At 40.4% G+C, this 25886-nt stretch overlaps 1 protein-coding gene across 1 annotated transcript in view; it reads right to left on the bottom strand.

Annotated features, from left to right (window-relative positions):
- scube3 (signal peptide, CUB domain, EGF-like 3) overlaps positions 1-25886 on the bottom strand; it is a 106838-nt gene that overhangs the window by 54316 nt on the left and 26636 nt on the right. Inside the window, exons 3-4 of the mRNA XM_084720681.1 lie at positions 21058-21183; positions 5534-5668 (exon numbers count right to left, since the gene is read on the bottom strand). Coding sequence (XP_084576807.1) covers positions 5534-5668; positions 21058-21183 — 261 coding nt within the window. The remainder of the gene's footprint in view (positions 1-5533; positions 5669-21057; positions 21184-25886) is intronic.

Here is a 25886-nt window from a genome sequence, read left to right as displayed (position 1 = left end):
AATTCCTTCTTGACTGCAAACCTTACTTTCTGTTCATCTATATTCATCTGTTTGTGTTTGTGCACTTTGTAAGCGCAGTGGTCTATTAACAGATTTCTTCCAGCAGTCAAAGGTGACAGTCGAGCCTCGGGGGCTCATATACTCGAAGTTTTAAATGCAATGAGCTTCAGACGCAGTTATATAGTCATCAGGCTGGTGTGAACTTTCAGACTCCTCACTGCTGCTATCCCACATCTTTCCACACACAATGCCAGCCACACTTTTGCCATATTGATTGGCAGAGTGACAGCAAGTTTGATCCAGAGGACTCAACTTCTTGTTAAAAGTTACATCTCACTCTTTTCTCTTGTGCCAGCTCGACTTGTTCAGCAATGAATTCTGCAGGGCTGATGATTGGACTTTCAAATCATATCAGCAAATTTCAAGCTGAAGACAATAAGAGTGAATACAAAGGCTACTATATGTGACTTGCATAACAGCCCATCAGAGCACACTTAAGGTAACTGCCTTACCGGATATTCAGAAAGGTACAGGACTGAAATTATGGATGTGTGGGTTGACTGAGCCTGAAATTCCAGAATTGCAATGTGCTAGATCCCGTCTCACGCACATATAGTACGTCCCTGTTATCCTCCTATATAAGAGAGACCATAAATCAAATGCAAAGCAGTGGAACCCTTCTTGACCTAAATGGCATTCCTATGAACCACTAAGCACCTTGGCTGGCCTTTCAAAGGCTTTATTTCTTGACTGGGAGAAATGTTTGGGGAGAATAAATGAACTGTTACATTTTGTCCAGCTACACGATGGAGCCTTCATTTGGCCGGAGTTATTCCTGTTCAGGGGGGCAGGGGCAGGTCTAATAAGAGACAGGCCAGCAGCAGCCTTGTCATTAGCTGAGAGGCTGGCAGACCCCTGCTGCCTAATTGGCACAGGCTCACTGCTAACAAGGGCTTCCTACCAGCAGGGGAAACAGACTGTTAGCGCCATGCACTGCAGTGACCAGCTCTCCACTGTCCCCAGAAAGACTCGCAGAAGTTGCCCAGGGAACACCTGACCCATTAACGAAAGAAATGGAAAGCTGATGTCTTTTTAATGAGAACAATAAAGCTCATGAGCAAACTGCACCCCAGGCTTTGCTCTTTAAGAGGAGCCTTGGCAGAATGGATGGAGGGTTGCATTTAAACCGACTTGGCTGGGAGATTAGATCAGTTTTAATTTTCTGAATGATTTTTTTCCCTCCCTGAGCCACTTGTGCATAATTTTTCAGTTAGCGAGGAAAGTGATATTTGCAGCAATTCTGCAGGGTTATTGTCCAATAATTTGGCGAGCCTCTTCCTCCTCACCAACTTCCATTTTCCTTCAGACGCACACTGTTGTAATAAGAGCAGTAATAATAAGCAGATGAGCAGTTGTTCTGTCTGTTAGTCTTTCGAAAATAATGAAACAATGACAGGGCAGAGCTATCTGATGAGTGAAGGAAGTTTGTAGATTTATGGCAGCTTTAATCTCTCCATCCAAATGGGTCTCATCTGGAAGCAATAAAGACAAAATTAATATGAAAATGGAAGATTAACAGGAACTGAGGGCATTTATCAAGAAAGACAGACGAGAGAGGACGTGAAGGAGAGACAGGGGGAGCTTGGAGAGACCGGACCGGTGTTCACAGTCTACGTCTGACACCACTGATATACTCGTAGTGCTTTGAAACACATGATCCAGCTTTTCACTGCACTCAAATAACACTGCGTTTATGAAATGTAAACATTGACAGTTCACTAGGCCAGACTGATCTCATAAACCAGACTTCCAAGAACCTTGGTTCACCATCCAGGGGACTTAAGAACACCACAGCCTAATGACTCCCAGCATGAGCAGTTATCTTACAAAAGAGAGAGGAGAGATGAGGCTGGCAGAGATGAAGAGACACTTTGCTGTACATGCTGTCAGGGCTTTCTGAATGAGAAGCGCAGCGAACACCAGGAACCAAAAGATCTACAACACAGTCACAGAACTGAACCGGCAGAGCTGAGAAATCTGCAGACAGCTGGATAATTGCTCTTTGAATGAATGTGTTTGGTGATAGAGATAACAGCTGTTCATTTTCTCTAATGTTGCCTGTCTTAGCTATGGATAAATCTACTAAACAAAGAACAGAGGCATTGTGACAAACAACAAGCAGACCCACAGCACAACACAAAACAGAACAGGGAAGACAATCAAGAATATTTATATTCTGGAGTAAAAATCCCAATGACCTAAATCTGCAGCGGAATAATGTGTCTGCTTTTAAAGTTGAACTGAAATTAAAATTCATATTCACAAATTTTCTTTTAGTTTTCTTTTCTTTCTTTCTTTGGTGTCTTAGGTCAAAATTGTGAGTACAAAAATAAAAACAAGTATTTCATTTTTTTTTAATCATTATTATTATTGTTCTGCAGTGATAGCACTCTCTACATTAGTGTTTTTTAGTGATTTTTTTGGTACTGATAATGTCAGTACTGTGATTTGATTGGTTGAACATCTATGTGGGTGGGCAATAAGGATAGTAACATCATTTCAAAGGGATGGTTAACTTAAAAAAAAAAAAAAAAAAAAAAAAAAAAAAATTTCCTCTGGCCTGAGGTGCAATTTAGCTACCTTTTTTTTTTTTTTTTTTTGGTGTGAGTTGCAGTTTTCATCAGCTGTAGAAATGTCTGCCTTCTCTCCAATATAATGGGACTAAATGGCACTTGGCTTATGGTGCTCAAAGCACCAAAACATACTGTCTCTTTCCAAACATCATGACCTTGTTATTCAAGATAATCCACAGACCTTATTGTGAGCAGTTTCATCTAGGAACTATTTTCTCTCTACAGTAGAATCTATTGGAACTACTTTAGAATCGACCAGAACTACTTTCTCTCTACTAGAAAGAAAGTAGTTCCTTGTTAGCCAATGTTTAGTCCTATCTGTGATTTCAACATTCCCTATGTTAGTGCGAGGCTCTGTATGTTTTGTACTGAAGAGACTAAGGCTGGAGACATACTTGTTTTTAACCATGCAGTCATGTAGACAGCTGGCTGCATTATGAACTGAATTTTTCACACTTGCCTTTATACTTTGCGTGTTAGTGGAGGATTTCACTAGAGGGCACACCAGAGAAATCAGGCTGTATAGACCTGGATTTGCATGTAAACAATAAACAAGGCGGCACTCGAGGAGGCTGCTGTTTTGTTAATTGTGAGATCATGACAGAAAAGACAAGTGTGCCATCACAGATGGTATTTAATGCCCCTGAATCAAGCGTGTTACAACAGTAGCTGTGATTACATTGACCCGAATATTCCACAAATAATCATTATAATAGCCCAATCAGAATAACAGTGCTTCATGTAACCACCTCAATTGGAAGAGACTGATCCCATCCGGCTTGATCGGTAGGAATTTTCAATCATGATGTAAACGCTTAATCCAATCATTTCTCTCTGGTTGGAATAAATATATTCTTTCTGTGCATGTCTGCCCCATGTGGGGGGAGGTCACCTAACATGAACAAGTTTCCAGGAGGGACAGAAATGGTAATAGCAAAACTGGTCTGTGGCTGATACGGCTTTTCTGTTAGAAACTCTAAAAGAATTAGAAAGAATTAAAAACACTGATATTGCAAACAAAAACCACCTCTTCGCCTTTTGTTATATTTTCAGCAGACTAGCCTCACGGTGGGTGGAACCAGTTTGTGCATGTTGAAAAAGTTGTCTGATTAATTCCTTGGGTCATGTACACACACATTTTATTGGATCACTTTATTTAGCGTCCATGTAAACAGTTGAAGGAAATATTGTTCGTGTAAATGCAGCTAGTGGTGAGTATGTTTCCATCGTTCTGTCATGCTTCAAATGGGTGCAGGATATGCAAAGCAGCCATCATGCACATGTGAACACGTGGTTAAAAGGAAGTATATCTTCAGCTTATGGAAACAGGCAGATTGTACAGTCCCTAGAGGCAAATTGGGATTTTATGCTATATAAATAAAACTGACTTGACTGCTGAGTTTGGTCATTTGCTATAGCCACAATAATAGATGAAACTGTCACTAGCTTGCCACCCTCCTTTAATTTGTCACAAACTGAGTGTGCAGGAGCTGCAGATAACTCAACAGGTGTTTAAATGACCTTAACAAAATGTTAGCAAGGTAGGCTTTCTGGATTATACTTTCCAAGAGGCAGCTAGTAGCCAAACTTGCTTGTTTAATGTTCTCAAGGGACAGACTGCTTAAATCACTAACAGTTAGCTTACACACACTGCGTGGGTTTGTTGGACATGTCTTGTAGTATTATTTGCACGATTTTGACATGCTCCGGCCAGCAGCTCATCACGGAAATTGACGGTGTGTCATCTAGCAACGCTAGCCTGTAAATTGTTACCATTGTTGGGAAATGCCTACCCAGAGGCCTGACTCTTATTAACACAAATATGCCCATAAATGTGTCTCGAAAACGTCTTCGTCAATACAAAAGTTTGCTGTTGTATCGTTGTTGTTTAAAAAAAAAAAGTAAAAAATGTCAGTATTTGGCTTTTAGTGTTGATGTTGATAAGATTCATGAAGTACATTTTGTTTTTGCACTTCCACTAAAAATGTCTTTGGCACCAGGAATGGAAAGGTTTAAACAAGAACAATTTACAACAGTCCAAATGACACAGATGAAAACCAGCACACTCTGAATTCAAGAGGTTTTGTGAAAATGCTTTTAAATTGTACAAAGCTGTTCATCTTCCGCAATTTAGTGATACATACAGCAACTATAGAACAGTTCTTTATTTAAAAGAACTGGTATTTTGTGTGTTGTTTGATTTTAACAAGCTAGAATGAATCTGTTACAAACTGCAACCACTGTGCTGTTGTTTCACAGACTCATTAAAACCAGACTATGCATAACAGAGATGTTTTCCTGACAGCTTACTTTGCTTTAAACACAGCTATGACGTTATAAATGTATGCATGTCCACAGTGCTGCTGTGTCTGATGAGTAAGCCTCAGAGCAGGTTGGCTCTGTACCTTCTCCTGTCACGTCTCCATCCCACAGGAATGCTCTATAAACAAGAGGTGTGTCTGCCCCAGGCTACCCCTTTAATTGTTTTCTCTGCTCACAGTCCCCCGCAGGCCACTCTCATACCACTGATACCTTAAAATGCTGCCAAGCACTAGATTGGTTCAATTTGAAAGGGTGGGAGGAAAACAAAAAGAGATTTATCCCTGTTCTTCTTTTTTTCTCCCCTCAGACTGGAGACACTTACCTTTGCTTAGCTTTCATTTAGGCCTGTTAGGACCGATCCCAGTCTTAGTTTAAATCTGCACAGCTCATCATATTAGTCAAAAATGCCTGGACCTCAACATTTGCATGCTACATTAAGATTACTTTATCATCCAAATACTGCTTAAAGTAATGAGTTTTCACCACAGACAGTAATATCCAATCTAAACACTGAACAACATGTGTCCTATTGTGTTCCATAAATCATTGATATGTGTGTGTGCGAGTGCGTGATTAACCTTTAGGCCGTTGGATACAGGTATGCTGGTTGTCACTCAGGAGGAATCCTTCTCTGCAGCGGCACTCGTAGCTGCCCATCATGTTGACACAAATCTGTTGGCATCCGCCGTTGCCTTCTGAGCACTCATCCACATCTGCCGGGAGACAGACGCACAAAACAAAATTAATAAGATAACTTCAAGACAGAACACATACTACACAGATTACTGTTTGTCTGACGGTTGTCTGAGATCAAATCACAAGCCGTTAAGTAGCTGTAAATCATAATCGAACAGTGACAGTAGGAACACACACACATTATATCTACGTCGAAGTATAATTACTTATTAAATAACCCACATTACTTCTGAAATAGCATTTTTTTTTGTATTTCAGAGGAACGTTTTTTAATATATGTGCTGATTCTATTTGATATGATCTATGGTGGAGGAAGTATACAGATCCTTTATTTAAATGCACAGTATGTCATATCTGCTGCCAGGGGTCTCTCAATCAATACAATAACAAAAGAAGCTGTTAGATGATGTTGTGATGTAGTGTGGGATCATGGGAGTTGTTGTCTTCATTGTTAAACACAACACATCCCATTATGAGCGAGCAAATTAAACAAATAAATAATCAAAAAATAGGAAACAATAGAATAGTTAGCTATGTGGTTCACTGACTTCCTTCCTCACCCTCTGACGGATCATCTGTTGTTTCCTGTTTCCTTGGATGTTATAGTAACTAGAGGGGATAAAGGGGACATGATGCCACTGACAAGTGACCAAATGAAACGCACCATTACTGTGAATAAAATCAAAGATTTGTCTGCGTTTACTAGCGCTGCAAGATATGGTTAAAAGTCATATTGCAATTATTTTGACAAAAATTGCAATTGCAACATGCAATAGGATTAGTGGGAATGATCATTTTTGCATTACAATTTTCATTTTTACTAAAAAAAATTAAAAATATTAAAAACATTTCATCTGAAGAACAAGATTTAAAGGCCGTGGCATTTAGGCGGCACTGCAGCACTTTATCAATTTTGTTTTGTTCTTTTCTTTTCTTTTCTTTTCTTTTCTTTTTGTATCTTCTATTTGGTCTAATTGTCTCTTTTATTTATTGTTATGTTCTATGGTAATGTCTTCATATTGTCACAAGGGTTGTATGATTTATTTGCCTATATTAACCACATAACTATTTTTTAAAAATCGTACTTGATGCAGTTTATTTCTGGTGTCATTTGGCAAAAGTTCCATAAAAGTCTTTAAACATAATATGAATTCAACTCCTCCTCTTGGCTCTATTTTTAATCACTGGTCGGTGCCGTGGTTAGCACTTTCTCCTCACAGCAAGTAGGTCCAAATCTTGGTTTGGACATGTGGAGTTTGCATGTTCTCCCCGTAGTTGCGTGAGTTTCCTCCAGGTGTCAATTCTCCTGTCAGTATCCCTGACCAGACTGCTGGCTTACAAATGGAGGCGGCTGCCAGGTGCTGTACAGCAGCTGCCTACTGTTCCAACTACTAAGATGGGTCCAATACAATTGGCCTTTACCTGATTGCTGAGTCTGATTACCAAAATGTAAGTATTTGACTGCTTCAGCTTTACGTACAGTACTTGACTGAATATAATAGTTAAATTCCTGCACTGGATATGATAATATAATTCATTAACACCAGCTGAATTTAATTTATGCCAAAGGCTTATTTGAAATGGAACTGCAATTACTCCATAACTAAAAAATTCTCTCTAACTATTTTTCTGACTGAACATATTTAGATTCAAAAAGTGCCTCTTTTTCCCTCCTGGTATAAATAAAAGAATCTGAATTTATTCTTCATCGAAAAAGGTTCAAATGACTTAGAAACTACTCATATCCATAATTAAGTGGGTACAACAACTACAGAAGTTGTGGTTTGAGTGCAAATGTCATGAAAAAGGAAAACACAAGGGACAAAAAAGAGAAGCCAGAGTTTGTCTTAAGCTGTCTGCGGAGGCTGCATCTGTCTTAATGGTTATCTGACATGGCAGCACACCAGAGTTGCACTGAAAACCTCCAACTGTGCAGCACTAAGCCATAAAAATGCACATGCAGCACAATCTCCTGGCAAGTGGGAAACCTGATCCACCTGGGCCAGAGTACCTGCTGATGACGAGTGTCTGTCAGCCCCATGACAGGAGGAATGCAGGCAGAGGGAGGAAGGAGGCGGTGGGGACAAGGAGGAGGGGAGAGAGGAAAAGTAGAGATGGAAAGAGGAGAGAGTATGAGACATGAGGAAGGGGGAGCAGGAGGGTAATGAGCCACCATGTGAATCCACCTCAAGTGCATATAAAGGCAGAGCATTTACAAAGGTGTCGCCTGAGGCCTCGTCTTGCCACGGGGCATGAAAGGGAAACTGACCACAAACAAGAGTTGCTGACTTCATTTCCACTGATAATGAATTGTGCACTTCCAGCTGTCCTCTCCTAATGGCACAAAACTTTTTCCAACTTATTGTGTGACTCGACAAAAGAAAAAAAATGAGCGGCGGTGGAACATCTATAAATCTTCTAATATATTTGTTTTCAGCATGCAAGATCTTGCGCAATGTCATTTTATGCTGCTTTTATTTGCCTGGCGTGCTCCAGAGCTTAGCTGTCCCAGCCTCTCCTGTGCGTGACTGCACTGTGGCTCTGGAGGTGACACTCCATATTCCATCTTCCCCCGGAGACCTGGGCTCTGTCCCTCTCTACCGACCACACTGGAACCTTATCCATCCCTCTGCTCGATGCATCAATAATCCGCTGTATACACAAGGCTTTTTTTTAATAAACCGTCATGCGAAACTAATTTAATGTCTATTTGTCCAGTCTGAGAAGGCCTCGAGATTAAGTTTCCTTTCTGGGGAATTCTCAGCCCAGCAGTTAGAAATTAAACTTCACTCTGTCCTCTTCTTTTTCCACACAGCAATGCAGAGACATGTGGATCCACCAAAGGCGTAAACACACACAAACTGGGCTCACAAAGTGGCATCTGGCTAGACAGAATCCTCTGGAGGTTGATAAGTAGGTGAGTGGCAGGTAGCACTCACAATCCTCGTTGGCTCGCCAAGTCTGCTGTCCCGTTCTCACATTCCATCAGCCAAAACTGTCTCTTTCCTCTAAAAACAATGTGTCATGTCAGCTGAGGAGGACGGGAAAAGCATCTCTCTGCAGCCAGGCGAAGCAGTGCACTCAGAGCAAAGTTAACATTTAGACTTTTAGTCAGAGTATAGGGAGGACAGTTCAGAAAAAGAGTTGGGCAGGCTTTCATTCAACTGCGCGGCCGCCTTGGTGTCGACCTCACAGTCTCATCTCTCCATCATGAAAGTGGCAGCAACAGAGAAAAGACCTTTGAGCTGACGGAAGCTGCCAACAACCTACAGCTGCACCTTTGCAGATAAACTGTTAGCAGGCACCAAAAACCCAAACTCCACAACTCATACATAACACATATAAAGTGTCTCTTCTTCTCCCACTGACACAAACCCCAAATATTCAAACATGTAAGGGCTACACAAAGACAACCACAATTCCAAAAAAGTTGGGATGCTGTGAAAAATGGAAATAAAACAGAATACAATAATTTGCTATTACTTTCAGCCTGTATTCAACTGAATGCAATACAAAGACAAGAGATTTAACGTTCAAACTGACAAACTTCATTGTTGTATTTTATGTAAATATACACTAATTCTGCATTTGATGTCTGCAACATATTTCAAAAAAGCTGCAGCAGGAAAGGACTGGGAAAGCAGTGGGGAAAAAAACACCTGTTTGAAACATTTGACAAGTTAATTTGTAACTTGATAGTATAATGACTGGGCATTAAAGGGGCATATTTGAAGGCTCAGTCATTCACAAGCATGGATGGAGTGAGGCTCGCCACATTGTGAAAACTGCATGTTTTTGATTTTAATGTCATTAAAAGATTCACAGAATCCAGGAAATTCTCAGCACGTAATGGATGAGGCAGAAAAACAACATCAAATGCCTGTGACCTTTGACTCCTCAGGCGGCACTGCATTCAAAACCCCATAAAAACCCACTTAATTGTGAAATGATACTACATGTACTGGAGAACACTTAGGAGAACCACTGTCAGTAACATCCAACTTCAGACCATGCAAAGTCACAGCCATATATCAACAACATCCAGAGATGCTGCAAGGTTTTTCTGCGGCCTGTGCTCATTTGAGATGAACTGATGAAAAGTGTTCTGTGGTCTGACAAGTCCACATTTCAGAACATTTTCAGAAATCATGGATGTCATGAGCTCCAAGCTAAAGAATCCAGATTGTTATCAGCACTACGAACTTCAAAAGCCAGTATCTGTGATGGTATGAGGGTGTGTTAGTGTCGCATCTGTGAGGGCCTCATTGATGCAGAAAGGGACATACAGGTTTTAGAGCAACATATGCTGCCATCCAAAAGACATATTTTTAAGAAGCGTCCCTGCTTTTTTCAGCAAGACAATGCCAAGACCACAGCGTGGCTTCATTGTAAGAGTAAGAGTTAAGCTACTAGACTCGTTTTCCAGCAGTCCAGACCATTAGAAATGTGTGGCGCATTATGAAGTGCAAAATTTGACAAGAGACTTCAAATCGTTGAGCACTTGAAGTCTCTTTCAAAACATCAATAATTAATGTCCTCAGCTCCCAAATGCTGAGGGTGGTTAAAAGAAAAGGTGATGTAACACAGTGGTAAACATGCCGATGTCACTTTTTTTGGAACATGAAAAAAAAACAAATAAACAATAAAGTTTGTCTATTTGATCATTAAATATTTTGTCTTTGTACGGTACGTAATGTCCCAGTGTTTTTGGAAATGGGGTTGTACAACAGTCCTCATCGCATGCACAAAATGCCCATGAGAAATGCACCCAGCCTCAGAGGGCCTATGGGAATTCTCTTTCCATGCCCTCAGCGCATCAATGAAGGTTTCATTTCCTGATTCCTTCATCCGTCCAAATGAGGCGTCGCCTGTCAGTAGATCTCTCCTGTTTAAATAGCTCCCATAATTGCCTGTGTTGTGTGCTGGGCAAGGCTGGCGTCCAAAGCAAATATTTCCAAGCGGAAAGGGGTTCTGGCATGGCCAGGAGAAGTGCTCATGTTATTTGGACTTAAAACATTTTTTAAAAATTCTCTTGAGAGGATGGAAAAAAAAACGTCTTAATCAAGTTAAAAGGGCTGCCTCACTTCTGAAAAATGAGACATGCCTCTGCTCTATCCCTGCTTCACTCGAGGAGACGAAGGGAAAGGGAAGGTTCAAACGGAGAGAGATTAAGAGATTGGTTGTGTTTGCAGAGGCCATGTCCGCTGGTTTCTCAGATAGCCTTGACTGTATATATAACATTTGGCCTTGCGCAGAGCTTTAGAGCCATGTAAACATGGTGGTTGCCTTACAGAAACTCCTGAACTCTTATTTTGGAGAAACGCTCAACTCTTCTGCTCTCCTTTTTTTTAAAAAAAAAAAAGCTCAGCGACTTTGGGGGCATTTATTGCTGACCTAGAGTTTTTGCAGGGTGGGAGAGTGAAAAACTGCTGCTGTCTGTCATCAAAGCTGTCCATGCATCCATCCTTGGCCTCTGTCTGGATCAGACAGAAGTGTCTCTGTGGTGTAGACAGACCAGAGACAAGGAGGTGAGTGGACTGACACTGGCCTCTTTGGGCATTTCATTTACAGGAGTCGAGGAGGCACACACTCTTTAATAAGGCAGCAAATCGGAGCCATGTGCAGCGACAGGCAGCGAAACAGCTGGTGGACTGCAGGGGCCGACCGTGCAGCTCTGGTAGATGAACAGGCACCAGTGAGAAGGAGTGGCACACACACAGCCAGCTCCAATTAAAACAAGATCCTTTCTTATTTTACACAGGATTACAGGATTTCCTCTTCTTCTCTGCTGCTTCTGGAGTTCAGTGACACAGCGTATTTCTTCACCCACTTGAATGAACAGTGACCAAGGCACCATGTTTGAACCCGGCCTGCGAGGACAACTGAGTGCACCGAAAGTGACTTGAGTTAAAGGGACAGTTCACCCCAAAATCAAAAATACATATTTTTCCTCTGGCCTGTAGTGCCATTTATCCATCTAGGTGTCTGCCTCAAAAAATAATGGAATTAGATGGCACTTGGCCCGTGGTTCTCAAAGAGCCAAAAAACACACTGGAAAAATTTATCAGTAGTGTCTTGTTCCAGAAGTCACGACATGGTTAGTCAAAATAATCCACAGACCTTGTTGAGCAGTTTAATGTAGGAACTATTTTCTTTCTACCAAACTAAACCTGCCAACCTTATCACCGCACAGAAGGAAAGTGCATGTGTTAGTGAACGAGAGGTCACGGCTCAGCCAAGGAAGATGCCATTAATGTTTACATCCCCCTCCTGTTACGAGCACGAGCCTCTCGTCCATCATGCATGCTTCCTTCTGTGCAGTGAAACGGCTTGCAGACTGTTAGAACGGCAATGCTTCCTACATGAGACTGGTCACAACAAGGTCTGTAGATTATCCTGAGTAACCAGTTAGTGCCTGTTAGTGCCAAACCCCTCATTTAAAATGTATGGTGATTTCACTAATTCTAATACCACTTTTGTCATATGCAGTTTTGTCCTACACCTAAGAGACCAACTCGCTGAGCATAAATATGCCATCAGAATTAGGAACCACGATGGTAAAACACTTCAATGAGTCCATAATGCTGATGATTCCTTATTGTACATTAATTATTGGAAGCTTTTTGGATCCATTGAGTGGATTCTTTGAAATATACTAGGCTCAATGAGAATACAGGTTTAACATTATTTCTTGTAATGATTATTGATTAATGATCATTTTTGTTTGTATAGTTCCCCAGTTTTTCTCACAACCTATGCTTAAAACCTATATATGGATATTTATGCTCCATGTATGGTGCATAAAAAATATTTCCACTTTTTTCTGTTATCTCATGTTTGTATATTATTTGTTTCACTTGTTATGTTTATCTCTGTCATGTGATTAACTTCCATTGGCTGGCGCTAGTATATAGGCATGACTACAATTCTTGTTTGTTTGTTCAAAGCCCAGATGAAGACCTATAGTGGTAGAAACATCTTGGCATTTTAAAATATTTATCAACTAAACTAAAGGCTTTTTAATTTTCCCCTCCTCACTGTCACCACTTGTGTTGTGGAGTACCTGGATTGCCTTCCAGATTATCTCGACACATTGTTCATCTACAGTTGAGTTACAAAGCAACAAATCATCTTTTTTTTTTTTTTTTTTTTTTTTTTAAAGACATTTCTGTAGAGTTTTTCAAACATATTTTTGGTGCTTTGAGCACCACAAGCAGAATGCCATCTAGTTCCATTACATGCAAGAGAAGGCAGATTTTCCTGAGGCCGAACTATCCTCAACTCTGATACTCACAAAACAATTTAGATGGATAAAATGCATGAGAGGAGAATAATCGATTTTAATTTTGTTTATATAATAGCTTAAAAATCAGCCCTCACTTCACTATTTCAACATCATCATTTACAAATGAAAAACTACAGTAAACAGATTTTTGGAGTGAACCCTCCCTTTAACAAATGCTCAGCCTCAGTCTGACACACATCAGCAGAGGTTGTATAAATTGATATGTTGCAGGAAATCCTGATCTTTCATCTGGAGAACAAACACCCTCTTAAATCACAGAAGTGTGGGTGACTATTTCAAACTGGAAGTTGATGCATTGAGACACTTACAGTATTTAGCTTTGAACAGTTTATTAGTTCCAGCGCTTCCTGTCTGCCTGACCCACTGTGTCTAATACAGTTAACTGATTCACATCTGCTCAGCAAACATGAGTAAAATCTCTGTTTACTGTAGCGTTTCATTCTTAAATCAGCAATGAGGGTTGATTTTTATACTATTACATAAACAAAACTAATGCAGCTCTGATTAAACTCAGACCTTTTCGACTTTGGGCCCGTCTCCCAGGTGACCATTTTGGTAAATAAGCACAGATATGGAGTCCAACCTCTCGCCGAGTCCTTTCCTAAATGAAAAACTATGAGCTAAGATCATGCTAAATGGTATTTCTCTGTTCCTCCAAAACAAGTCTGGAAGTATTTTAAAAACAAAACCCCAGGATAAGTGTTTGGGTGGACAGCCTCATGCCAAGGAGACAAGAGGCCCTGCACTGACGTCTGACGGCTCCCAGTCTGCTACATGCTTACGTCCCTAAGCCCAATCTCAGGCTTGAGTTTCCCCCACAGCCCTGCCAGTGGGCTCAGCTGGAATTGTTCATTTCATGGTGGATGGGACTGAGCAATCCTAAGAGAAGTGAGAGGGAGTGTTGATATAGTCTTCAGGAGCCAGCTAATACACCAATCTCAAATCCGTCCTTTAACTCATCACTCCGGCTCCTCTCCTCTGAACTGTGGAGAGATCCTCTTGTCCAGACCCGATCTGTGCATGTCACAACAAAAGCAAAGTGACTACTAACTGGGGAGGCAGCGGGGTATTTGTATCTGCAGCTGGAAAGTGTGGTTAGTGCTAAGCCCCAGAAGTGTCTGCACCATCCTGAACTCCTCTGGGTTTGATGGGAGACAGAGTTAACCAGAGGCCATATTACAGAAACTTCCTAACTTGCAGATCCTATCTTAACTGTGTGGTAACCATGGTAATTAGGGTAAGGACATGATTTAGGAAAAAAGCCATTACAGATGAACAGTTCCTACCCTAACTTCATCCTGGGTCTAACACTGCCCAAGACAATTGTGACTGGTTTAAAGAAATACAAACAAGTCAGATCCTTTTTTCCCCTATAGCAAAATAATAATGTGTGGAGTGCCACCTTTCTCCAGCGCTGAATACCATAGTGAGAAGTCTCACTATGCGAGACTGGGGCTACAGATGGTGGTACAACATGGCGGCCTCCATGGAATAGGACCTGCGCTCCCTATAGATATAAATGGTTCATTCTAAGGTAATTAAAACACAAGGATTCTTAGTTTCAGGTAATTATACACTAACGAAAACATATTTTTGAATATTATATTCAATTTCTGCCAGAAAATCATTGTATGAACCTTTAAGATTTTGGGGAGGTAGGACACTTGCATAATACACTTTTCCTATCTTAAGCAATGGCACCCCTGTGTCAGGGGGCATTTGTTTTTGATGGAGCAGTTGCACGTCAAGAGGTGAGCCCTGGCATTAAAATTTCGATATCATTGCAACAGTAACAGCTGCTAGCTTGTTTAACTTTGTATTACTGGTGACTCAGATGCTAATTTACCATTGTCAGCATGTAGGGTGCTAGCTCTGAGGACGCAGACAGCGGATGCTACAATGCCACCTGAAACAAGCGTCCAATGGCAGGCTTATGCCTACTGTGTACATTCAGTGAGACAGACTCAGACTACAGTAGCCCAGAACAAACTGAACACTAGCTTTAGATATGGCCTTCCGTGTTTCCTCTACACACTTGGGGAGAAGAGCAGAGTGAGACGATGTATAAGCAATCTGCAACCACACTGCTAGATGCCACCAAATCTGATACATTGGTCCTAACTTTAGGACAGCCATAAAGGTGTCCGGCCTTAGTGCTAGCTAACAGTTAGACTGTGTCTGCTGTGTCCCACTCTTTTTCTTTTTTATCCCAATTTAACATTGTTGTAAATGTATAAAAAAGATCATATTTGGATGCTCATATTTGGATGATTGCTCCATTTTTCAATGTTCTAGTATGTTTCAATGAAAAAAATCCACAGTTGGAAAGCTGTTCAGCAAGATGAGAAAAGTCATCTTGGTTGCTAAGTAACAGACATAAACGTTTATAAGTAATGTTAGACTGAGTATTGAGGATTTCATAACCTGAGATAATTTAGGATGAAGTAAAATAAGATAGGATTCCAAAAGTTAGTTGGGATTTGCTTCTATAATACCAAACTGGGAAAAATCCCACCTTAGACTCATCCTATATTAACTTAAGACTTCAGATGGAAAGTTTCTGTGATACCGCTCCTCATCATCATTCCTCTGACTCATTCCTCAAGAGTTGAAGGTGCTAGTTAAAAACACCTCTTTCAGGTGAGAATCTTTTCTGCAAAAATGAACAGCGCAGAGGTTATCATCACACCCCTGGTAGAGCGGCCAATACACTTAAAAGGAATGCATTTAAGAGTCTGTGGAGCAAATCAGCGTGACTCCCTTTGATGACTACTTTTTCCCATCAGGACCTGGTCAATAATACATCAGTCTGAAACCCCCCGTTTGATTAGCCAACCCTGCAATATGATCCCAAAGGATTACAAGAGCAGGGATACAGGCTCGGCCAGGCAACGACTCAGACACTTTGCAGCAGATGAAGCTTTTTCTTAGGGACATTCTCTATGTGACTGGCAAAAAAAAAAAAAACTATCACACTCAGATTTTTCTTTGCTTTCCACGTACTTACACAGTAATAGACATATAAAGAACAATTACAACAAAACTGACCAAATAAAGGTAAAGAATGGACAACATAAATAAAAGTCTATAGACAATGTCACTATACAATTACAACCATTAGCCAAACACTAAACAGTGTTAACTGACGTGACCTTTTCTTAGTTGGTACTTCAGAGCTGTTTTTCAAAAGCCCATTTCAAAGCTGTAATGACATTGCTTTTGTGTTATAGATCATGTTATGTCTTTGGGGAAGGTTAAAGTAAAAGGGCGTCCATTTCCCTATAGATTGCACAGGGAATTGTGCTCTGCTGAATCAATACAAAGCAAATCAGCGTTGGTCAATAGAAATCAAAGGAACATGGCATGGTAAGCTGTGCGTCTGGAGCCAAAGACTCCCAAATCAGAAATCAGTCCTGCCACAGCAGGGAGCAACGTGTTAAACTAGGACAGCACAATTAATCAAAATATTATCACAGTCCCAATATTGCCAAGAGCAAAATCCAGATCACAAGAGCTGTGATATTTTAATGAAGGTAAAATGTGTGACAAAACAGCATTATAGTGAAGTTCTGTAGTGCTGCAGAGATGTCCTACCCTACAAACCCTGTTCTCCTGATGTAAGAATCATGTTTGTTTGCTACAGATCTTAACCAATGTCACATCATGAGTTTAACAGGTTTTTTTAGTGAAAATGAAAGTTGATGAAAAGAGTCAATGCAAAAATGATCGCTTCCACTAATTGTGCATTATCTGTCAAAATAATCGCAATCTGATTTTTTTAACATATTGTGCAGCCCTATGTATGACTAACAGAGAAGAACATGATGAATATAAGCAAACAATGCAATGACAAGAGCTTGGTGGCGCTCTGTCCAACATCTGTAATGTCTATTTCAAGCCTGCTTTTGTTCATGCCAGTGAGTCACACTCAAACTGCATGCGACTGTGGCGTTTCCACTTTATGGGAGCATACAAAATATCTTTATTTGTGTCTTTTAGCTCAAGATAGAAGTGAAATGTTGTGATTTGTGGTTGCAGAGAGAGGGGGTATTTGTGCAGATGCTTATGATATTAAGCTACTTGAGAGAGTTTAACGAACTAGCAATGATAAGAGGGTATTTGGGTTTCTGTAGGACCTCAAACAAAACACATAGGTCATAAATGTGGGGACGGTGGTGCTACAGTGGGGAACTAATAGCCTTCCTGCATCTGGTTTTCATTCTAAAGAGGATGTGTGTTTTGGATTAAATTGACATTGATTCCTCTGTTTTTCCTAAGACTCTAAAAATCCTTTACAGCCGCGCCATGAAAGAGGTGTAGTGATTAAATACCACCCCTCCCTCACCTCTGCGAGATAATAGTCATGACAGTTATAAAAGATGTAATCAAGTTCTTATATGCTTCACTTCTTCTCTTCAGTGAGTTTTGAGAGGGTACAATAGCTCCCTGTGAGGTAAATTATACAGTGAGCGACATCTCACTCTGCACAGACAGGAGCAGTGTGCTGTGATATTGCATTGCTTCCACCTTGCTGGCTCCCTGACATCTTTGTGGGGTGTAGGGCAGACCTTAGAAACCAGAGCGTCCCCGGTGAGGCGCACCAGGCGGCGTTCTGCTTCACGCTCCGCCGCCTTCTGCCACCGCCCAATGTCATTATGCTGCCAACACATCCAATTACAAGGAGCCGTGTGGCACGTGCGGCGGCGAGCAAACAAAGAAGACATCGACAGGGATGTGCGTGCGCTGGCCTAACGTGTGTCCCTGAGCTGACAGTCTCTCACACACACACACACGCACTGATGCCTACTGGCTAAAGAAAAGCCATAGAGAGCAGTGAGCAGGAAGTTATGGACACCACTGGGAGTTCATACTGCACTGTAACCATTAAAAGCAGAGGAAATAAAACAGAATCACTGGAGCTTTGTGGAAAAACAACATGGGGCAAATCCAAAGAGAAGCGCCTCAAAGATCTCAGACTCTAAACTCAGTGTGAACTTTTGAGGATCAGGTGAACGTCTCCTCCTCTGCGGCCTCGGGCACATCTGGTCTATAAGGGCTCTAAGGTTCTGACCTCGTCTGGGAACCAGCTGCTTAGCTGCTCTCCACTGCAGGGCCAAAGGGACTAATCTTTTCTCAGGGGCCAAAAGGAGCTTAAACCTGGAAGAGGAAGCTGGAGCCTTAACGTGAAACCTCAGCTATACCTCTTCCTCTGCTGTCTTGTGTTTGCACTGAGGATTATTCCTTAGCGGAGCAGAGCGGAGGCATTAGAATGAGTTAAATTCTTGAGAGAAAGAAGTCTCTTTCAGGTCTCAAGGCAGGGGTTGGATTTGTACTTGACACCTACATGTATAATATTAGGTGTGTCTTTATGCCCTGCTGAGATTGAAAAATATTAGCTCATTTAAAGCCACTAGAAACTCAAAGCCACAACTATGTAATTTAGGGTCTCATAAAAATAGAATCTAAAAGTATTAGAAATTAGTTTTAAGCTTGTGAGAACAGAAAATCTACTCCAGCAGCTGTTTTTGTACATTTTCCTGATACTGAGTTTGAACTGGGTGTATTGATGATGACAGTGATATTTAAAAAAATAAATATTGATATAATTTTAAAAAACATATAATATAGTGTAAATAACTGCTTCTTGAACATACTGCACGCTTTTATCAGTTCACCTGGTTGCCTCATCACTATTCATTAAGTGTAAGTGCACTTTTTGTACGCTTTTGTACAGTTATGATACAGACTCGCCCTCCACCGCCCTACACTCATATTTTGAGTGTAATTAATTTGCCAATAAAGCGACAAAACACATAATAAACAAAAATAAAGATGAATTCGACTGATAGCATATTTTTTTCCCCACATACTCTATAGATACTGCAATAATATTGTTTTGTAAATTCATTTGGCCACAATAGCCGTATACCGAAAATTTGATATTGTGACAGATGTAACTGGATCCAAATCCAGATTCAAATTAATGTGTTCTTGTTTTACATCTCAATGAATGTTAAATGAATTAATCAATACATAAAAAAAAATGGTTCAAGCTCAGGGATAGATCCATACTTTCAGTCTGTGCCTGACTTGGAAGCTGTAGTTTTGCCACGTTACGTGTTGTTTTACTGTTTATTATGTAGGTTAACCTGTTGAACTCAGCATTGAGCTGTTAAGCAGCTAATGTGGCTTCTCTCACAGGCTGGGGCGAAGTTCAACTGATGATACCGAGGGACAGTCAAGAGAAACTGTTTGCACATTAAACCTCATCTGACGTCAACTAAATAATGAGAATCGTAGGTTGGATGCTTGTTTTGCTTTTTTTGTGAAAATGTATACTGCATCACAAGCTGCATTAGCTCTGTTGTGGTACAGAAGATGACTAGCGGGTTCTGGTCTGTGATCCTCGTTGTCGGAGTGTGTTGCTGCTGTATGTAAGCAACAATGTGATTTGCCGCACCTACACAGTCTTAAGAAATGAGAAATAAAACAGCAAAAAGAGCCGTTTTATCAAACATAAATCTTATCAACATTCATTTCATCAGATTTTTTTTGGATGCTCCATGAGACACTCAACTTTAACATCATATATGAATTTTTATTATTTCAAGCCAAAATTCCAGAGGCTTTAATAATTAATTGAGTTGATACTCTCATAGGAACATCAGATAATTTAGTCTCCCTAAGAAGTCTCTGCCCTCAAGCATACAGGTCATTTGCAGGACAAAATAAAACACGGCAGAGGAAGTTAAAAACTTGAAAGCTTGTTTGATGGTGTGTGTTTCACTATGACGAATGATATCAAAGGGATCGATGGATGCAACTCTGTTTGATGCAACAGCAACAGCCACACAACCATACATTGCAATTACACACCTGCACGCAAGGCAGGAGCTGATCCACGGCACAGCAAATGATCCACACACAGCTGAACGCCATTGCTAAATGGCTTGGAAAATAGCTCTGCTTTACACTGTAGATATGAGCGCATGAGCGAGGAAGAGACAGAGGAGAGTGAGGGAGAAAGCGAAACGTACAGTAAGAGAAAGACAGAATCTGAGACACGAGTCAGAACAGGTTTATTATCGATCTAAAGATGTATGTTTTCCATTCCAGTGTGCCTTAATCCCACTTCATCAAGTAAATGTGGGATTGATATGATTGAGCCCGCATGTAAAAGCCCTCACAAAGAATCATCGTTAAGTGCTGATAAGTTTTTCTGTCATCACTTCACCCGAATGTGAAATCCGCTGTAGCAAGTCATCAGTTACTTTCCTCTACAGCAAACTCGCAGCAGCTACGAGGGCGAGCCGCTTTTCAATATCAAGTGAGATGCATCATGCTGAGGTTGTAACCAAGAGGGAGATGATTTCTGAGGAGCAGCAGGGTCTGACTTGGGGGTTTCAAAACAAAACAAAGGAATGTAGGATGGATGAATGGGGGAGACGGAGCAAGACAGAAAGACAGAATCGGGGGGTGGTGGGGTGGATGATCTGTCTATGTTTAGCAGATCCCAGCAGCAGAAGGTGTTTTTTTTTCCCTTCATTTAATATCCTTTTAAGCGTAATACGTTCTCTGTGAGGTTAATATGAACGGCACACTGGTGAAATATTAAACCATGGGAAAGTACGGTCGGCCGACGGCTCACTCAGAGCTCTCAGCTCAGGGTCAAGCTCTTCATAAATTCACCTCTTTTCGTCAGACTTATTATAAAAAGCCTTCTTTTTTCTTTTGTGGAAACACATTTTAAGACTACCTGTTACGTGAAATGAGGAAATAACTAATAGCTTATGCAGCACGCTAATAGGAGCTCAATTCAGCCTGAAACATATATTACCATCCATGATGTGACATTAGACATGTAGAGAGAAGAATTTATGCGACCACATGGGGTATTGTCAGGCTGAGTTTGACATTTGACACACGCAGTGTTAATGTTCATGTTAATGTACATGTTCTCCTGACAAAAGGCACTTATAGAACAACATTCTCCTACATAATTAAGTCAGCTGTGGAAAATGTGGGGGGAGAAAAAAAATCAGTTTATCACAGATGTACACTGTAAGTGCACACACACACTCACAAGCGTCACACACTCACCTAGACAATTGTGCCCATCATGTGCCAAGCGGAAGCCATCATAGCACGTGCACCTGTAATTTCCTGGGATGTTGATGCACTCATGGACGCAGCCACCATTGTAGTCAGTTGCACACTCATCGACGTCTGCAGAGAGAAGATTCAAAAGGATGTGAGAGCAGGTGCAAAGCAATCATGATCCATGATAAATGGTTTGGATGTAGGAGCAGCCTTAAAAGAATAGTTTGACGTTTTGTGGGTCCCACTTGTTTATTTTCTTAGTTTGCTGAGAAGATTAGTATCACGCTCATATCTGGCTACAAGACCTTGTATTTTTAATGGGTTTTGGGGTTTTGTTGCTGTCATTTTTTAGATTGAAAGATATTATGAGTAGACAACAGTATCATATAACGGCAATAATCAAAGATACGTAAGATACATCCTGACACACATAAAAAAACATAGAAAATAATAAGACTAGAGTTGAGAAAGATTATCTTTGTATATCTTTTCATTAAGAATAGAGACAATAAATAATAAAGGTCACTAAAAAGATAAAGAATAGGGATTTAAAACAAGATTAAATTTAGTCAAAATGAAATGTCATTAAGTTACAATCATATTCAGATAAATATCTAATGCATTTTATAGCTTTTCTGAGTTTTTAAGAGGTGAGGTACTTGTATCTGATAAAAAAGCTTTTTGAGCCTGAGGCATCTAATCTGAAGGATAAAGAACTTGCTAAGAGTCATGAAAAGATTTACAATGAAATGAATAATGGAGGAGAGTAGCAGAACAAAATATCCACATCTTCAATAATTCTCTATATCAACACTGATTTTCTCTGTCAGACAGTTTAACAAACCTTTCTAGATTTTCTCTGTATGTGGACAGTTAACCAACAGACTCAGATTTTATATTACAAAAGCTACAGTCCTTACAGCGGGTCAGTTCTCAGAGACATCTATGCTCAATATTGAAGGAAACTTCTTTCATTTTATTGGTGAGATGAAACTGTTGTGGTGTTGTCCATGCTGTGCACCAAATGACCTCTAGGTGAGTGGTCCATTTGAAAACAGTTCCTGTAGAAGACTTCCTACTGTAAAGCTCTTATACAAAATGTAAAAGTGAATCTGACCTAACCGTTAAAAAACACCAAAGTAACAAAAGAACAGAAACAAACTAAAAGTATGAGGCAGTGGTAAACAAGCAACTCCTGTATTCTGTGAGGTAAAATTATTGTTTTTGCAAGAGGAGTCTGGTGGCTTCGGAGAGAGCGATATTCGACTTACATGACAGTGGTTTCCCATCTGAAAAGGCAGTCTGATGGCAAAATAGGTGGACAAATTCTAAATATAGTGTACACTTAAACTGATATCGATTTTTTAAATGGCTAAACTACGTTTCACTGCTGGCCCTTTACACAGCAGTACATTGCTTAGCTCCGCACACCGGTACTCCTGCTGCTTCTTCACGTGTCGACCGCCATCTGTTTTAAGTACCTCATACAACCCCGCTTCAAAAAACCTGAACTATCTCTTTAATCTCAATGCTCTCATATTAACTGTACAGATATGAGAGTGGTATCAATCTTCTTCTCTAATTGTCAGTGAGAAAGCAAATAAGCATAAAAATGTAAAAAAAAATATTCCTTTCAAATCTGTGAGTGTAATTAGACAGTTTGGTGCAATACAGAGCATTAAAATGATCTCTACTTTCATAGGAGCTCTTATGAGGTAAACTGGGGATGAGAGAACAGCTGTGGTAATTAGTTGGTTCACCTGTTACTCATATAACTTGGGTATATGCCACAGCTTCACTGATATTGTTTTGTTCTTAGAGCCTAATACTGAGATTTTATGTCATATTTATTATTATCCTAAAAATCTGACCAGTTTCATGCCAGGACATTGCTTTTTCTCTTTGGAATTTTATTGTTGGCAGGATGTAAAAGCCTCTGAAATAAGTTTTTGTCCAGCATGGGGTACTCATGGCTTTCTACTGAGACCCAGAGAATGAAGTCAGTAGTAATATTTGCAGCTATAAGTACGTTAATGTCGATTTATCGAAAACACACACTTGGACAATGAAAAGTAAAAAGGAAATAAAACTGTTATGGAAAATTAGCCTATTCCATGCATCAAACGTACGTCACCAGAAAGGCATGTCCACTGAATTAGTACTGACATTATTGACATTCAGCCTGACTGGTCCAGTACTTAATAAAAGGCCAATATCGACCATCAGAGCGTTAAATCGATCCAGCCCTTCATCAGTCCTACTGTAGCTAAAACTGAAGAAATGTGACACATAAATGAGAGAGCAGAGGCAGGCGGATAAAGAGAGGCTGCAGATTGGTATGACAGCCTGAGTGGAGTTGTCTGTTATGGTTATGATGATGGTTGAGAGGCCCATATTGAGGAGACCAAGACAAGGTGGACTGAGAACACAGCGCACTTCCACTCAGCACTTACTGGCCCATTTAGGGCCGATGATCCCGGTCGTTCAGCTCCTCTTTGAGGCTGTCTCACTCAGGGTTTAATTGGACTTGACAGCAGAGGGATGGGACTGAAACAAAGAAACACTCTCCTGCTCCCTGCCTCTCCACTTCCCACACATCTCTGTCATTCCCTGATCACAGCACACAATCACCCATCACTCCTCTACTCCTCTCTAAACCCAAAACACCCACCACACAATAACACAAAAGTGATTTTCCTCCAATAGCTTTCAATTTGTTTTTATTCGATGCTTGTCACGTTCTCCCGAGTCAACAAAGTTTTGTCCCTTTATATTTGCAAGATGTGGATTTTTTATTTAGACAAGCATAGATGAAAAACATAAAATCATAAATTTGTGCGGCTGTGAGTCAGTGGTAGAGCGCGGTCGTCCACTAATCAAATGATCCCCACCTCCTTTGAGTCTGCATGTCTATGCATCCTTGGCCAAAACACTGAACCCCAAATTGTGTGAATGGGTGAGTATGACATGTTGTGAAGCACTTTGGGTGGTCAGAAGACTAAAAAAGTGAACCAATTCTGAAGCTGAAATTTCATAAATGTTATAATAAGAATAACAGGTTTTAGTTTGGTTTACTGACAACATAATTAGACTTTTTCAGGGACGGAAAGATAAGGTCCTGGACTCATTTCCATTGTTGTACTTGGTGTTTTCAGCATCCACTAACGTAAATCATAACATCCAACTATCAGGTTTTTTTGGAGACAAAGTAAAAAGTAAAAAAAAAAAAGAAAAAAGATTTTGATTTATTTCTAAAGCAGAAAGAGATAACAAATTTTAGACAATAGAGACAGTTATAACAAAAGTCAGTATGAAAAACAACTGGAAATCAAATTTATGAAATCATTAAAATTAAAATTAGAGTGAAATTGATTTTTTTTTTTGAAAAATCATTTGACCTTCAAAACCCCTGTGTGTGCTTTTGGCTGCCTGTCATATTTTGCCAGTTGAAGCGTTTGGTGGCCAATGGCGGCCCTCAGAAGCATTTTGTGCAGGCCTCGAAGGTGACATGAAATGCTTACATTCTATTTTAATCATCCACACTGCATTTCAGTACTTAAGCTTTCAACAGCCTCCATTTAATACACTACTCGGCTACTAAGTCAAACGCCTAACAAGTGTCTGTCAGGTTAGGAATGACAACTTTTAGAGAGCTACTGGCTGCAAGGCGATGAGTGGCACCTTGCGAGTGTCGTGGAATTATGCTCTGCATTCAATGCTAGTGCCGTTAGCAAAAGATAGCGATTTCCTTGTCAGTTTAACGTGGAAGTGAGACAGCAGAGAAAGTATGGTTGAGGAGATTTCAGGAGAAATGGATCAACCCTCACTTCTTCTAACATACAAAGTGATTGTATGTTAGAAGTTAGAAGTATGTTAGAAGTATGTTAGAAGTAGCCGAGTTGGCTACCTGACGTTATGACTGAAACAGAGTCAAAAACATCAGCAATAAATAGCCTGCTTTGTTTTCCCCCCACAACGCCAAAACAGTTCACAATCACAAAAGAAAGACAACTCAGAATGATCTGATGCTGATGTAAAGCTGCCGTTTCTCTCCTCCACTGACCATAAAATTTGGCTGCATGAACTAGCAGGGTCCCTTTTTTCAAGGCTGCTTACCCCCAGTTACTCAGACACTTTGTATTTCTTTCTTATTTTATGAATGTTGCTTTTGAATTTTGAATTTTACCAGCATATCAGCCTTGGGAAACCATCAGCAAACCCTAAGTTCAATGGAAACCCAACCTGGCACATATTTTAGAATAGATTCAATAAAGAAAACTTTTATGACCTACAGGCAGAGGGCCATGAAAAACACTCGGTCAAGTAAATGAAAGAATAATAATAGTAAGGAAAAAAATGACATTGTGAAATATGGTTTTGTAATAATACTAATAAAAATTGTGGGATATAATGATCCGGAGGCTTTGGGCACATTGAAAAAGGCTAGAAAAACAGACTTGTGTCTGACAGTCTACGAGGTCTGCCTCTGGCTGTGGAAATATCCCTGACTGCTTGGCAGGGCCTCTGACTGCCGTTTCAGCCGCTATCTTAATTCTCTCCTCTAACATGTGTAGGAAATTTACTGCTTCATTTCATCTTGTCACAAAGGAGCACTCTGCACCTGGCTTTCCCCTTCCCCTCTCCGTCCGCCACCCTCTCCCTCGTCTCTCCCCCGTCTTCAGGAGAGTCTTGAAACTAATGAGTTATGTTGAGTGAGACAGAAGCTCTTATCAAGCCTGTCACTGGCCCAGGGGCTTACGTTCAGGGAGATAAGGCAAATCAACATGAGAAATGTGGCTTTTACTTCAATGTACTGTAAAAACCCTCCC

Source organism: Lutjanus erythropterus, chromosome 6 (genome assembly GCF_056507025.1).
Source record: "Lutjanus erythropterus isolate fLutEry1 chromosome 6, fLutEry1.hap2, whole genome shotgun sequence".
NCBI classification, from domain to species: domain Eukaryota; kingdom Metazoa; phylum Chordata; class Actinopteri; order Lutjaniformes; family Lutjanidae; genus Lutjanus; species Lutjanus erythropterus.
The sequence above is the reverse complement of the archived record's forward strand: the minus strand, read 5'-3'. Positions and strand labels throughout refer to the sequence as shown.